The 15876-nt window shown below is 38.2% G+C and overlaps 1 protein-coding gene across 1 annotated transcript in view; it reads right to left on the reverse strand.

Moving 5' to 3' along the window:
* Positions 1 to 382: 382 nt before the first annotated feature.
* LOC114245044 (sodium-dependent noradrenaline transporter) overlaps positions 383 to 15876 on the reverse strand; it is a 47950-nt gene continuing 32456 nt past the window's right edge. The window contains exons 6-21 of the mRNA XM_089735724.1: positions 14091 to 14138; positions 12446 to 12523; positions 11897 to 12019; positions 11302 to 11433; positions 10785 to 10847; positions 10291 to 10468; positions 9593 to 9726; positions 8270 to 8409; positions 7038 to 7141; positions 4771 to 4895; positions 4323 to 4435; positions 3503 to 3640; positions 3085 to 3184; positions 2504 to 2604; positions 1348 to 1515; positions 383 to 604 (exon numbers count right to left, since the gene is read on the reverse strand). Of these exons, the coding sequence (XP_089591850.1) occupies positions 506 to 604; positions 1348 to 1515; positions 2504 to 2604; positions 3085 to 3184; positions 3503 to 3640; positions 4323 to 4435; positions 4771 to 4895; positions 7038 to 7141; positions 8270 to 8409; positions 9593 to 9726; positions 10291 to 10468; positions 10785 to 10847; positions 11302 to 11433; positions 11897 to 12019; positions 12446 to 12523; positions 14091 to 14138 (1844 nt within the window). The 3' untranslated portion in view covers positions 383 to 505. The remainder of the gene's footprint in view (positions 605 to 1347; positions 1516 to 2503; positions 2605 to 3084; positions 3185 to 3502; positions 3641 to 4322; positions 4436 to 4770; positions 4896 to 7037; positions 7142 to 8269; positions 8410 to 9592; positions 9727 to 10290; positions 10469 to 10784; positions 10848 to 11301; positions 11434 to 11896; positions 12020 to 12445; positions 12524 to 14090; positions 14139 to 15876) is intronic.

Below are 15876 nucleotides of genomic sequence, written 5' to 3' on the forward strand. Positions count from 1 at the left end.
GCTCTAATAATGAAAAGTACCGATAAAGTTTAGCTGTAGTTTAAATAATTTTATTTTGAAACTATATTTTGCCCCTCGGTGTTGAATGAAACTTTCTCAGCTCACAATATTGAAAGTTTTGAAATATTAGAAAGCCGTTTTTACTCGTAACGACTTTCATTTCATTAGTTTAATTATTCAATCAATGATAAACTAATGCAGAGCATTTTACACATGGACAATACAATCGTTGCGCTTTGCAAGCACACTCAGTCAGATAAGTGTTTATTTTAGCATCACAATATCTTATCATGGTTTGTAAATATTTAACTTATCATTATGTACGTATGCCACGTAAAATATTAACAATCTAATTGGCGTTTTAAACTTAACCAAATGAACTGCAAAACTTTACATTCAAATACTAGTAAATAGTGTAATGTGACGAAGATTACTCTAGAAAAGATCTCTAGTTATTTCTTTAACCGACGAACTACACAAGGATTCATGGTCACTTGCTAAACATTTATACATATAACCAATGTCGCCACGTGAAGCGACTGACGGGAGCCCCACCTCGGATGGCTTCGTGTTCGGATTCAGGAGAAATGCAGCAAGCAAGACGCTGTAAATCAAATAGATATATTTAATAATTTAAAAAAACTCTTACATAGGCCTGATCTCGCTTAAATACGGGCATTTCGACTACTTTATAGTTCGTGGTAATGAACGGCGAATGGTTATCCGTCGATATTTGAATATTGTACTGACTACCATTTAATTTTCTATAAAACTATTTTGAGGTCTGATAGTTTGCTTGACTTGGGTTTTTATATTCATCATAAGATGATCCCGGGCGTTATACAAGCACTTTTTTTTGGTCATGTGGAAATCGCCGGACTTCCGCCCTCCGCTGGGAATGGCGGGCGGGGTATGTCAGAGTCGAAGTGACTAAAACCTCCTGTTGCACAACAACCAACATCCAAACCTCACATGAGACAGAACTCATGAAAAGGCAAAGGGGGGAAAGTGAAGCGTTTAATGCGGAGCACATCTCTTCCATCACTCTCCCCCTCATTATATAAGCGCTAACCGTATTCTCTATTAAAAATTAGGGTATATCTTTTTGTTAATGACCCGGCAGCGTGGAATTAACTTGTTTTCTCTAGCGAGTATTTGGATTAAATCAAATCTTATAAAATGGGTCGTACCACTGTCCAGAGCACGTTAACAAACTGCAGAAATGTGTTATCAATGTGACTTCGGTGATATCAAGAATAACCAAGTAAGTATTCAAGTTTGCAGTGTGTTATTCGTAAATTCAAGTTGACTATCAATATCTGCATGACAAGTACATAATGATGTTACCTGTCTAAATGTTCCGGGAGTTGTGGCCAGTTTGTATATAGCTACGATAGGTATCATTAATATGGAGGAGCAGGCAAGACCCCAGCCCAACACCACGGCCCACTGCGGATACGTGTATTGCTGATACTGGAGAGGCTGCTGGTACAATAAGCCGAAAACTACTACTCCCTGTAAAAATGTAACATAATAATTACGATGTATATAGGCTAATAAAATTAATGTAGTGTTTTTCTGTAATCTATGCTTCGAGATTTTATGCCATTGACTTAAAACTTAATATAACGTTGGAGGGTAGGTGTAAAGAAAACTGTATTAAATGGGGACAAATTTAAAAAATATTCAACTGTAAGCAACAAATTACAACTCAAAAATCCACTAAAACTGCGCTAGCGTTAAGTAAACTGAATTGAAAAATAACCTGACCGCTATCTTTGATTGACAGATCTCTAATTGGTCACTATATAGAGATTCTGCTCCTTACACCTCTACCGACTTATTAAAATAATTGTTGGCTCTTCAGATACTTTTAAATATGGTGCCTATTATAATTAGTGGTCGATCGGTAGCACTTAATGTCAACAAACTGGTGTCTGTCTGTAAACTTAGTAATACTATAAATTGTGCTCACGACAACACAACATATGCAAGTCGTTAAATGTTTATTGCCCAAGAGGACAGAATACCATACGGTACAACTGATAATAACTAGGTATTCACTTTTGTTCATGACGATCAACTATTTTCAACGATCATTGATATGTACATCGGTACGTCGGGCGCTTTGTGAGCTCGTATGTGAGCGGTGGTGAGTCTATATTATTCACCTATTTTTAAATTAAAGAAGTGTACATTTAAAGAAAGAAATTTATTTATTAAATTATTTTGTTTATTTACTAAAAGAAGAACCAACAGCCAACGAATATAGTATAATAATATAACAAATAATAGAAACAAAAAGCCAATTAAAGGTACCACCAATATTAACAAATCAAAATACTACTTAGAGTAACAAAAATAGCTACAAAGAAATTAAAAAACAAACATCCAGCAAGAAACAACTTAAGCAAAGGAGAAACACACCCGACTAATTAAATGTAGGTACACTTATATATACCTAAATATCACAAATTAATAAAAATGTAATTTATATTCTTACGATAATGAATATTGGGCTGACGAATTTCCAGCATATCCTCCAGTAAATACCGGGCCTGAAGCCGAGCATTTCTTCAACATCGTCAGAGAACCTTTTCAGACCTAAAACCAATTTACGAAGTAGACTGAACCACTTTTGTGCTCATGTTTCATCTGATCATAGGAACCAGTTAGCATATATGATTATGTACCTCACGATCGATCATTTTATTTTATAAGGAAAAAAACGTTTATGTTAAAAATGTACATGGGTACACAAATAAACACAAATAAAAGTATATATATATTTGTATAATGTATTATAATATAAAGTATGTATATTATTATGTATGTGTGTGTGCGAGTGTGTGTATATTTGTGTGTATACGTATTGTTTTGTATCTTGTAATATGTATATATTATTATATGTAATGTTTACTGTATGCACTAGGTTTGTGTTCCTAATTCTTCTTTCCTTCTGCGGGCGTACTGGAAGAGATTTCAACATGAAATAAGTAGTGCCTTGTACTCTGTATCCTTACTGTCGTGTTTCTTCTAACAACTGTGTATACAAAATATATTAAATAAATAAAAATGGGTTACCATAGAACCACGAGACAGCAACGGCTTCGAACAACGCCGAACACAACAGTGATATGCCGGCAGCGTAGGTGTCCAAAAGATGAAACATGTAAATCCCACCCTGGAATTTAAATATATTATGTGATTCAATTGTTGTAAAAGTGGAACGAAGTTTTGCACCATAATTAAAATATATACAAAGTATTTTATGGCAACCAAACTGGTGTAATATAGGATATTGAGTATTAGTCGAACTAAGTTCCCTTCGAACTAATCGTGCGGTCATTCATTGATCCTTAAACTGACATAATACGTACTTAACGAAGATATTTATTTCGTGTTTGTGTTACAATATAAGTACACTTATCCTATTCTGTTGCATTAATGAGTTTCTGATATGTCGACTCTCGAGACTTTTGGCGTCAGCGTATGAATTTACCGGTGTTACATTGATGCAAGCGATACAGAAGGACACACAGACGACCAGCAGCGTGAAGTGCTCCCGGCGGAGCCAGTGCGCACCGCTCGCACGCGCCTGGTCCAAAAGACCGGTGATCACACACTCGAGGCCCCCCATCTGTTACAAGTTCAACATTTCAATATTAGGTTAGCCGTAAGCTCATACGCAAGAGCGGACGGTTAGCGTGGTATGGACATATGATGCGTAGAGAGAAGATGCATGTGACTAGGAGTATGGAAATGGTTGTGCAAGGTAGAGGGGGAAGAGGTCGACTGAAGAAGTCATGGATGGAGTGTGTGAATGACGAAATGAGAGAGAGAGAGAGGAATGAGTGTTGAGATGACGGCTAATAGAAGAGAATGGAATAGAAAAATCAGCTGTGCCGACCCCACCTAGTGGGATAAGGTGAAGAAAAAGAAAAGTAAGCTCATACGCAAGTCTAATAAAAATAACCAATAAACATAACAATAGTAATGCTGGTACACACCATAGAACAATATATTGAAACATCAATTGTATTATTAATCGGCTGTCCCATCATTTTAATCGGTATACAAGTGGACACTGTGCTAAGTACGCATTTTGTACTATTTGACGAAGGCCACAAAATAATATGTAGAAAAAAAGCCACAGTAAGCTGATTAAATGAATTCAATGGTTTTAACAATTAAATTAAACCACACGACTATACATAATTTTACTTTGTTCACTTTTATGACAATTACCGAAATATCACTTTTGTCTGTACCTACTTCTATAAATATCTAAACTAGAATATGAAAATATTTGAAAGCTTCACCCCCGAGTCCAGTCCAAGCATGATCAGCATAAAGAAGAACAACATCGCCCATAAACTCGCCCCTGGTAGAGTAGCAACAGCCTCGGGGTATACTTGGAATACCAATCCTGGTCCTAAAATGCGCAAATAATGATAAATAACGAATTATATCATGATCATTGTCATAGAATTGTTAAGGCTACATTGCATCTTTTATTGCGAAACAAACTTTAAGTCTCGCGTTTAATATTGTCAATATCTTTATCTGCCATTTCGAATACTTTGCAAGTTTCGTGGTCACGAATAGCTAAAGGATTATTCGTCGTAATTGCACGAACTACCATCTATTTTTGCATTAAACTTATTTGTAGGCTATTACGTTTCATATCAGTTCATGTCTATGACTCGTGAAAACCGAAAAAATTACTAATAATTAAATTAATTCCTACGTTACAAATCTTTCGCCAACCTTCAGTAGCCACGGAGGAAATGGGTACACCCTGTTTGTACGACATGAACCCGAGGTACGTGAAGATCACGAACCCGGAGAAGAATGACGTGAAACAATTCACTAGAGTTGTAACCAAGCAATCCCTGAAAATAAAAGAAAACACGTAAAGACTGGTGGTAGGACCTCTTGGGAGTCCGCACGGGTAAGTACCACCACCACCCTGCCTATTTCCGCCGTGAAGCAGTAATGCGTTTCGGTTCGAAGGGTGGGCTAGCCGTTGTAACTATACTGAGATCTTAGAAGGTGGGTGGCGCATTTACGTTGTAGATGTCTATGGGCTCCAGTAACCACCTAACACCAGGTGGGCTGTGAGCTCGTCCATCCATCTAAGCAATAAAAAATAAATAAAAAAGACATAACTAAGTATTTGGAAATTTTAACGTAATAATAGAAATATAAATTTAAAGAAAATAGGTAATTTAGGTTTCCGTCTTCATGGAAGACCGCCCACGTCCACCCTATCCCCAAGAAGTGTGACCGGTCGGACCCATCGAGCTATAGGCCTATCGCGATAACTTCCTTGCTTTCCAAGGTGATGGAGCGAATAATAAATATACAACTCCTGAAGTATCTTGAGGATCGCCAGCTGATCAGTGACCGACAGTACGGCTTCCGTCACGGTCGCTCAGCTGGCGATCATCTTGTATACCTTACTCACAGGTGGGCTGAAGCCTTGGAAAGCAAGGGCGAGGCTCTTGCTGTGAGCCTTGATATCGCGAAGGCCTTCGACAGGGTCTGGCATAGGGCACTTCTGTCGAAGCTACCATCTTACGAAATCCCCGAGAGTCTCTGCAAGTGGATCGCTAGCTTTTTGGATGGGCGGAGCATCACGGTCGTTGTAGACGGTGACTGTTCCGATACCATGACCATTAACGCTGGCGTTCCACAAGGTTCGGTGCTCTCCCCCACGCTTTTCATCCTGTATATCAATGACATGCTGTCTATTGATGGCATGCATTGCTATGCGGATGACAGCACGGGGGATGCGCGATATATCGGCCATCAGAGTCTCTCTCGGAGCGTGGTGCAAGAGAGACGATCAAAACTTATGTCTGAAGTGGAGAACTCTCTGGGGCGAGTCTCCAAGAGTTAAAGACACAAGTTTGCGCGTTCACTGCCAAGAAGGACCCCTTTGTCATGGCGCCGCAATTCCAAGGAGTATCCCTGCAACCTTCCAAGAGTATCGGGATACTTGGGGTCGACATTTGGAGCGACGTCCAGTTTCGGAGTCATTTGGAAGGCAAAGCCATGTTGGCGTCCAAAATGCTGGGAGTCCTCAACAGAGCGAAGCGGTACTTTACACCTGGACAAAGGCTTTTGCTTTATAAAGCACAAGTCCGGCCTCGCGTGGAGTACTGCTCTCATCTCTGGGCCGGGGCTCCCAAATACCAGCTTCTTCCATTTGACTCCCTACAGAAGAGGGCCGTTCGGATTGTCGATAATCCCATTCTCTCGGATCGTTTGGAACCTCTGGGTCTGCGGAGGGACTTCGGTTCCCTCTGTATTTCGTACCGTATGTTCCATGGGGAGTGCTCTGAGGAATTATTCGAGATGATACCGGCATCTCCTTTTTACCACCGCACCGCCCGCAACCGGAGTAGAGTTCATCCATACTACCTGGAGCCACTGCGGTCATCCACAGTGCGCTTCCAGAGATCTTTTTTGCCACGCACCATCCGGCTATGGAATGAGCTCCCCTCCACGGTGTTTCCCGAGCGCTATGACATGTCCTTCTTCAAACGAGGCTTATGGAGAGTATTAAGCGGTAGGCAACGGCTTGGCTCTGCCCCTGGCATTGCTGAAGTCCATGGGCGCCGGTAACCACTCAACATCAGGTGGGCCGTATGCTCGTCTGCCTACAAAGGCAATAAATAATAAAAAAAATATAATGATATTCACTCAACCCTGGCTGATTTTGTGAATATCTGTTATCGTTTAATGGTAATAGTGTATTTAACTTAACCCTTAAAATATACCTACTGATTATATAAATTTCAATGTTTGAATGCATGATGCTGATGCTATATGTACTGTATTAAATACAGCACATATAGCTTGCTCGTTGGTTCATGATTTTACGTAAAAGTCGACAGCTAATTTACGAAGCGGGGCTACTGGGCCCGCGTGGATATTACGAAGCTCGCTTGTCAATATGTATTTACCGATATCTACCATTCGAAGCGTTTTTACTGTGATGATGACAGCTCTATTATGTAACAAATCACCTGTAGCAATTGTTGTGAAAAGTGTTGTAACTTGCATATGAAAGGTGAACGCCGAAACCAGCACCAACGGAATAAAATATCTGCACCGCTGCGTCCACCCAAACCTGTAAAAAAAACATTACAAAATTTTAATGTTTGAATACTGATATACATTCTCATGTCATTCTGTTAGTCACCTTTGCGATATTTACAGAAAGAAATAGCGTGGAGCTATTCTAGGCCACTGTAGCCAGGGAGGCGGATCTCGCCCAAGCCCTGGCCCTCTAAGTGTTTCGGGTCCCCTTCACATGTCGGTCTGGGGACCGGCGAAGAGGGCCTAAGAAGACGACTTGCAAGCTGCTCTGCACGCGTTTTACGCAAGAGCATCCGGGTTATGGAAGGCCGGCTATCCTCGACCCACGCTGGTTCTGACCCAGCGTGGATAACCCGTTCTAACCGGCGCCATCTAGGCGGGCTCCGGATAGCCTGCCGACCGAGAGGGCTGGTGGTCGTGGCGCCGACGACCGCCGGTCCGGCGTCCCGAAGGGAAGGGTTATTGGAGCGATGTGCTCCGCACTAAAAGCTTCACTTTCCCCCCTTTGCCTTTTCATGAGTTCTGTGTCATGCGAGGCTTGGACGTTGGTTGTTGAGCGACAGGAGGTTTTAGTCAGTTCAACTCCGACATGCCCCGCCCTCCATCACCAGTGGAGGGCGGAAATCCGACGATTTCCTCAAGGCCACTGTAACAACTTCTCACTAGTTGAAAAATGTGATGTATATTGTACCGCAATTATCACTTTCGTGGGCAAGCGGTTATACAGAAGCCACAAAATTGAAATTAATATTTTTGTTAGAAATGATTGGTATTCGGGCTATGATTATTCTGGCTCTTATCTCGTGTTCGTGTTCCTGAACATTTTAAAAAGTTCCTTGAGGCTGCTCTCTTGGGGCTGTTGAAAGTTTATTTTTATATTATTTATCTAGTACACTTCATGTACTTACTACATTGGCGGACTTAATGCTTCAGGCATTCTTTACCAGTCCACCAAAAGGTAGTACAGAGTAAATTTTGGTAGGTGCATTCAAATATAAAATAAACACATAAATATAATAAATAACACACATATTATACACAAGTGTATATATATTGTAGATACAGTATTTTCTATTTTAGCTTAAACTATCCTGAACAAGATTACTTAAAAAAATGCAATTATATTAACATATGCTTTTGTAATGATCACCAAACTCGCCTGCGTATCCTTGAGCCTAGTAAGTTCCGGTTGCAAATAGTAGGCGATGCCCCGTGTTGCTCCCGGCAGAAGTAATCCACGGGCCAGGAGGATCGAAAGAACAACGTACGGCATTGTTGCTGTCATCCATACCACTTTTCCTAAAACATAACTTTAAGCTAAGCGACATCTGAATAATTGAGTTTTATTGATGAAACTAGCGACCCGCCCTCGCTTCGCTTCGGAAATTGTAATTTATTATTGATTTTTCCACTATTAAATTTAATGGATGTTATTATACATATAAACCATCCTCTTCAATCACTCTATCTATTAAAAAAAAACGCATCAAAATCCGTTGCGTAGTTTTAAAGATTTAAGGACTTAAGATTTAAGGACAGACAGATATAGGGACAGAGAAAGCGACTTTGTTTTATATGTAGTGTAGTAGTGTTTTATATGTAGTATACTATGTAGTGATAGTCACTGGAGCCCATAAAAATCAACTAGATACGTTAATGCCACCGCCCAGCTTGAAACACGAGCTCTAAGTCTCAGTTTCTACAGTACAAAGACTGATTTCTATTCAAAGCAAAACGCATTACTGCTTCACGGCAGAAAAAGGCAGGGTGGTGATACCTACCTATACGGGCTCACAAGGCGCCCTACCACCAGTAAAGACCAATTTATGGGTCATATCGTGTATTCACTATGACATACGGTTGACAGCATTTGAATAATGCTACATGTTTAATGTCACAGAATCAAGCTCGTAAGCTCAAGAATAAGCTCATAAAAGAAAATAATTTTAAATCACCTTAACCAGAAATAATTAAACTATACAGTTGAATCTTCAACATCATGTCTCAAGATGGCAAGATGAAGTGGACATTTAGGCTGATGTCTATGGACACTAATAACCACTGAAAACGAGATGAAACATGAGAGAGAGAGAGCGAGAGAATACACTTTGTTGTACACCAAAACACAATGTAAATTAATGTAAACATTAAAAAAACAGTCAAAAAGCAGATACATTTGTCAATAGGCGGTCTTATCGCTAAAAGCGATCTCTTCCAGACAGCCGTTTAATTACAGAAATTCTGGAAAGTATAAAAATATAGCAGGTATGTTGCGGTCTACTATAGACAATACATGAGCTTGTTCACCACTCTAAATAGGTATAAAAAAATAATAAAGAATAAAAATTCCAAACTAGAATTTTTCTAATGCCATAGCTGTGAATCATACATATGAGTCAAGCACAGTGGCACTAAACGCCAAATGTCCTTAACAAATATTTTAGCTCGTTCTGGGAATTCATTTACATAAAAAATTACTCACCGGAGCTCTTAACGCCTTTGAATAATGACAGGTATAAAGTTACATAGACCAAACCGAGACAAGCAGCCAATTGCCATTTCGGCAAACCTAGATCATTCAAACCTTCCGAATGCTGCATTTCCAAGACTGCTCGACTAGAAAAAACATGTTTAGATAAAATCTATGATTAACAAACACGATAAAAAAAATCCTTTACAGTAATATAAATTAAATCATTGTTCACAATAACATCTAAATCAAGGTCATGAAAATTACCTACAAACAAAATTTAAAAATAGTACCTTTATGGACCTTACAAATACGAGTATAGTGAAAAAAGATTTTCCTTCGTAAGTTTTCGGAAAAGTTCGTATTTATCGTGCTGTCTCAAATAGCTTCAGTACAATTCATTTTGACATTTGACACTAAACAATAAAGTTCCTTAATATTATTGGATATGAAAATGTCACTCATTTAATACAAACATTCATTGACAGTTCGGGTATCATCGTATTCCGATAAAGATCCGAGTTTTCCCGAAGGAAAATAATTTCTCAATATATATATGGTAAATAATGTATTGGCGATTTTTTTTCATTAAAATGCTGAATTCGGTCATATCGGTAATTTCAAAGCCAATCACATGTAAAGGGGTAGCGCAGCACATAGAAACTCAAATGTGATTGTCATCAACTACCTTGTATTTTGTGCAGACTTACTGAAAGAATTCTGAAGCGGGCGTGAAATGCGACAGTGGTCCTTGGTATTTAACATCCGTGCGATTGGTACCATTCAACCGAGCCGAGTCCCAACATTGTTCCGTGTTCCAAGAATTATCGCAATGCACCCAGGGCAGTTCTGATCGAGCTGACGACATCAAGAAGTAGAAAGCCCAGCCTGGAACGCGGAAGAAAATATTTTTATTCGCTTAACAACCAAAACAAAACATGAAAGTCGATTTTAACTACTGTATTTGAAATATAAAGTTTGTCGAATTATGATGCCCTTACTGTATGTGACAGAAATTTGCTCGTGTACTAACCTATGTGGGCTAAGCTTTAACGTGTAAAAAGTAAAGATATACCGTCCAAAATAGAACTAGTTATAAATGAGCCTATATTTAGAGCCCTTTGTCGTGTAACTATTTGACTAGAGTGTAAAATATAAAGTAAAGTTTCAGCAAAAATAAAGAAAAGGATAAGGTTTTTCTTACCAATTATTACATTATAATAGAAGGAAACATAGAACGCGACCATGACTGCGCAGAATCCAACACCTGAAATAGTTATGTTTTGATTAGTAAATAATAATATACAAAATTATAAAAACAACAAAACCGACTTCTACGAATCTCAGAATTTGGTTAAATTAAACTACTATACCTGTATCTATATTAATATTATAAAGCTGAAGAGTTTGTTTGTTTGAACGCGCTAATCTTAGGAACTACTGGTCCGATTTGAAAAATCCTTTCAGTGTTAAATAGCCTATTTATTGAGGAAGGCTATAGGCTATATAACATCACTCTAAAACCAATACAAGTGGAACACCAATAAAGAATGTTTCAAAATAGGGGTTTAAATAGCTCCATAACATTCTATAATTCAAAATTATTTTCACTTTCTACGTAAATGAAGTAGAGGTAAAATCTAGCGTATTCCACGCGGACGGAGTCGCGGGATAAAGCTAGTCAAAAATATATCAGCGCCGTTGCTTTATTTTTCCCATACCTTTAAATAATGGACATATTTTCCATAGAGTGATAGGTCCTTGTCGGTTATACTGCCCGAGGATCAACTCCATGTAGAACAGAGGAACTGCTCCGAAAACCAGCATCAGAGTGTAGGGTATCAAGAAGGCCCCTGAAGCAATTGCAAAAAATGTACAGTCGCCAAAGTAAAATTAAAAACGCACAAAGTTGTCCTGTGATCGGCTCTGGAAACCGCCTGATATCAGCTTTAAGCTCGATCCACCATAACAACATAAAAAATACATAATTCTACCGAAGAAATAAATATTCAACAATTTGATGCCAATTAAAGGATTATTATATCCTGAATATTCCATATATATATATATATTGGTGGTACATATATTATACTTTTACTGGTGGTAGGATCTCTTGTGAGTCCGCACAGGTAGGTACCACCACCCTGCCTATTTCTGCCGTGAAGCAGTAATGCGTTTCGGTTTGAAGGGTGGGGCAGCCGTTGTAACCATATAACTTCTGAGACCTTAGAACTTATATCTTAACACCAGGTGGACTGCGAGACGGCCACACATCTAAGCAATAAAAAATAAATAAGTAAAAATTGTATATTTTACCACCGCCATTCCTATAGCAAAGATACGGAAATCTCCAGACATTGGCCAGATCAACCGCGAAGCCGATGATGGAGAGAAGGAAGTCTGCCCCGGTGCCCCATGTCTCTCGGCCATCTGATGTTTCTGCAACAACAGTTTCAGTACAGATTTTCTTGTCGACATCAATTCTTTCATTAGAAAATTCTAGAGGACATTTGAAGTAGGTAATACTGTAGTACAGTTAATAAATATACTCGTATGTACAACATATGGACACCAAAATCTAAATTTCCAGAAATGGCGAATAAAGCTTCTAGTATTTAAAAAATATATATATGTATTATTTTCAATATATAACGTATAATATTATAAAAAATATTAAAAATATTAAGCTAAAAAGGTCTAAACAACAGTATAGATATTAAGTTCAAAGCAGATCTATATCGTAAGTATGTATATCAATCTCTGGTAACCATAGGGAATCCTAAGTTAGGCCTAGATGAACTTATGTCACTTGTACCCAATTAATATTTATCTTATTTAGTTTATTAACATTGTAAAATTACTGACCAGGCTTGCTGTTCGCTCTAAGTCGTTTGCTGCCTTCGGTATAAAAATACTCCTCCTCTATTTGTACTTTGGGCTCTTCTGAAAAACAAAACCAACGAATTTCCGGTTTAGTTTCATTCAAGAACTCCAGTAAATTGGTAAAAAATTATAGGTTTTGGAAGATATTTGCACTATCGCTTATGAAGCCCATAGACATAATTTGAATCTTGAGACGTGAAAGCATAATCACGGTAGGATTGGATTACCTTTTACTGGTAGTAAGACCTCTTGTGAGTCCGCGCGGGTAGGTATCAGCACCCTGCCTATTTCTGCGGTGAAGCAGTAATGCGTTTCGGTTTGAAGGGCGGGACAGCCGTTGTAACTATACTTGAGACCTTAGAACTTATATCTCAAGGTGGGTGGGTATCATTTACGTTGTAGATTTTTTTATGTGGCTTAACTAACCACTTAACACCAGGTGGGCTGTGAGCTCGTCCACCCAACTAAGCAATATAAAAAAAAATGTTTGCTTCCACTCTGTTAAAAAGGTCGTGTTTCGCGACAAAAGTGGACAGGATGGTGATACTTATCCGTGCTTACTATAAGCCCTCACACAATAATTAGGCAAATTTACATTTTTTATTTATTTATTAGCACTTACGTTAAGTACGTACTTCATTGGAAAACGTGCCTGCGAGGTTTGAACATCGGCACACTTACATCGGATTTTCCGAATATATCACACCGGCTGTGTTATCCTATACCCTATTCTCTTATTATCGATAAAAAGCGACATACGTAAAGAGTGCAGATAGAACATCGCCTAAGTCGAAACGGAAATTAACTAGTCTAAATTCACCAAGAACATTTTTTTTTTTTACTAGACGAGCATACCTGATTGTTAGTGGTTACCGTCGCCCATGGACGTCAGCAATGCCAGGGGGCAGAGCCAAGCCCCTGCCTACCGTTACTAATTTACTTAATGTACTTAATTTAATGAAGCCATATCTCGTGAACCAGTAATATCAGTGTGCTTAGTGCGAGTCTTTTAACTTCTCGTTCGCGTAAAAGCTATCTCAGATTTGTATGGAGGTGTAACAGCGCCCCTAGCGGCAAACGCATGGTAACAACCTACAGGAAACGAATACTAGGAACCGCCCTACGTTTTCCAGTGAGACCGTAGATCAGGAGCTCCCAAACTTATTTCATCTACTGCCCACTTTGAGAATAAATTATTTTGTAGCGCCCCCATTTTTTCACCTACTTAAAAACTGCTATAGCAAGGGCTCAGTCGGTGTCTAGGAGTCCTCCTAGATGAAATTACAAATCGCCTGACAAGCCTCTAGACAACGCCCCCATTTTTTTCTCTCTCTTACCGCCCCCCTTTAGGCCTGCAGCGCCCACAAGGGGGCGTTATCGCTCACTTTGAGAAAGGCTGCCGTAGATTATTTACGTCATTAAACTTTAAATTGAATTACATTGCAAACTACGCAATGAAATAATAGATTCTAAAATGTTGTTTATATTGTATTAGTGTCAGGATTTTTTTGTTTTCAAAAACGTTCTGCATACATCGGTGTATAATAATAACTTTAATATTTTTAGTACAAATATTTCAATACCCTAAGCGTTTTTAAATGAACTCTCTATGATTTAATTTGCTTACTTTTGTAGCACGATAAGGTTACGACAGATCCCTTCGTTGGCTTGTGGTCTGAAACAAATAAAAAACAATAACAGTCATCCTAAAAATACAAGGTTATTAAAAATAATATTATAGTCTAATATATGAATGAACTCCCGGACATAAATATAAGTTTTAAGTCTTTTTTTTATTGCCTTTGTAGGAAGATTAGTACACAACCAACCTGGTATGAGCCACGAGCATACCTTAAGGTAATTGGTTACTGTCGCTCACTGAGGTCACCAATGCCAGGGGCAAGCCGCGACCGCTAATTATATAGTATAAAGACTGTCCACTCTTCAAACCGGAATGCATTATTGCTTCTTGGTAAAAATATTTAGAGCCGTTAAACCCATCTACATGGGATTATAAGACGGCCAAAAACCAACTATTTCGCAAATAAAATTTTTACTTTATAGTAGTCCTTCATTGTGGAAGCCATTTGTGAAAATATTTATTATATTTATTTACTACTCATTCTTTTACTATTTAATCTATCCACCTTTGAAAAACACATGAGATTCCGTTTAAACTTTTTTAGTTATTCATTTTTATCCAATGTATAATGAAACCAGATTCTTCACCTTTCTTAATACATGTATTGATTTAAATTTAAAAATAATTGATCTAAATCAAATTACTAATATTCAAAATGAGCTTAATGAAAATTATCATTAGATGCATAATCGTTTCTTTAAACGTAACGAAAATAAATGACACAGAACCACTTTCAGAGTCTCGTCTGTTTTGCGAGCATTCGCCTCGAGAGCCGCAAAGAATTGAACGCTCAAACGTAATAAATTCGAAATCGTGTCCGCAAAACGATTATCCACCTGGTCTCAGAGTCGCATCCTCATTCCGCTCCGCAATAATGTCTTAAGCATTCGAGCTACGGCCCTCATAATAGGGATGTGGACGCGGAAAAATTCCGCTGTAATTCCGCATCGAGGTGCCAACTCGATTGGAATTCAAAAAGCACCCGCCGCACAGGAATGCCTCGGAATCGGTATTCCAATAATTGAAGGCTTTATAATGCCGATAGAGTGGTGTCCTTGTCGATCGCGTTTTTAAATCATACCTACTATTACGAATGACTTAATGATATCGTGACGCTAAATTAAATTTGTTATTATTTAAACGTGCAGATTCGTATGATTTTCGTTCATCATAAAACAATGCATCGAACATATTCTTTTTAGTTTTAGTGTTACGTCACATGAAATTTAAAATTATTGTCAGTTACAAGCCAAAATTGACCGTGTAATTCTGAATTATTATACTGTTATTATTAACTTTCGTCTCCGTATGTAACTTATTTTATCAAAATAGTAGTCATGCATTCCGGTCTTCAAGGAACAGTTGTAACACAATACAAGGTAGTTGATGACAATTACATTTGAGTTTCTATGTGCTGCGCTACCCCTTTACATGTGATTGGCTTTGAAATTACCGATATGACCGAATTCATCATTTTAATGAAAAAAAATCGCCAATACATTATTTACCATATATATAGTGAGAAATTATTTTCCTTCGGGAAAACTCGGATCTTTATCGGAATACGATGATACCCGAACTGTCAATGAATGTTTGTACTAAATTAGTGACATTTTCATATCAATTATTAAGGAACTTTATTATTTAGTGTCAAATGTCAAAATGAATAATGTCATTGCACTGAAGCTATTAGAGACAGCACGATAAATACGAACTTTTCCGGAAACTTACGAATGAAAATCTTTTTTCACTATATCTATACATGTCTACT

This window comes from Bombyx mandarina, chromosome 20 (genome assembly GCF_030267445.1).
Source record: "Bombyx mandarina strain Sakado chromosome 20, ASM3026744v2".
In the NCBI taxonomy this organism is placed as follows: domain Eukaryota; kingdom Metazoa; phylum Arthropoda; class Insecta; order Lepidoptera; family Bombycidae; genus Bombyx; species Bombyx mandarina.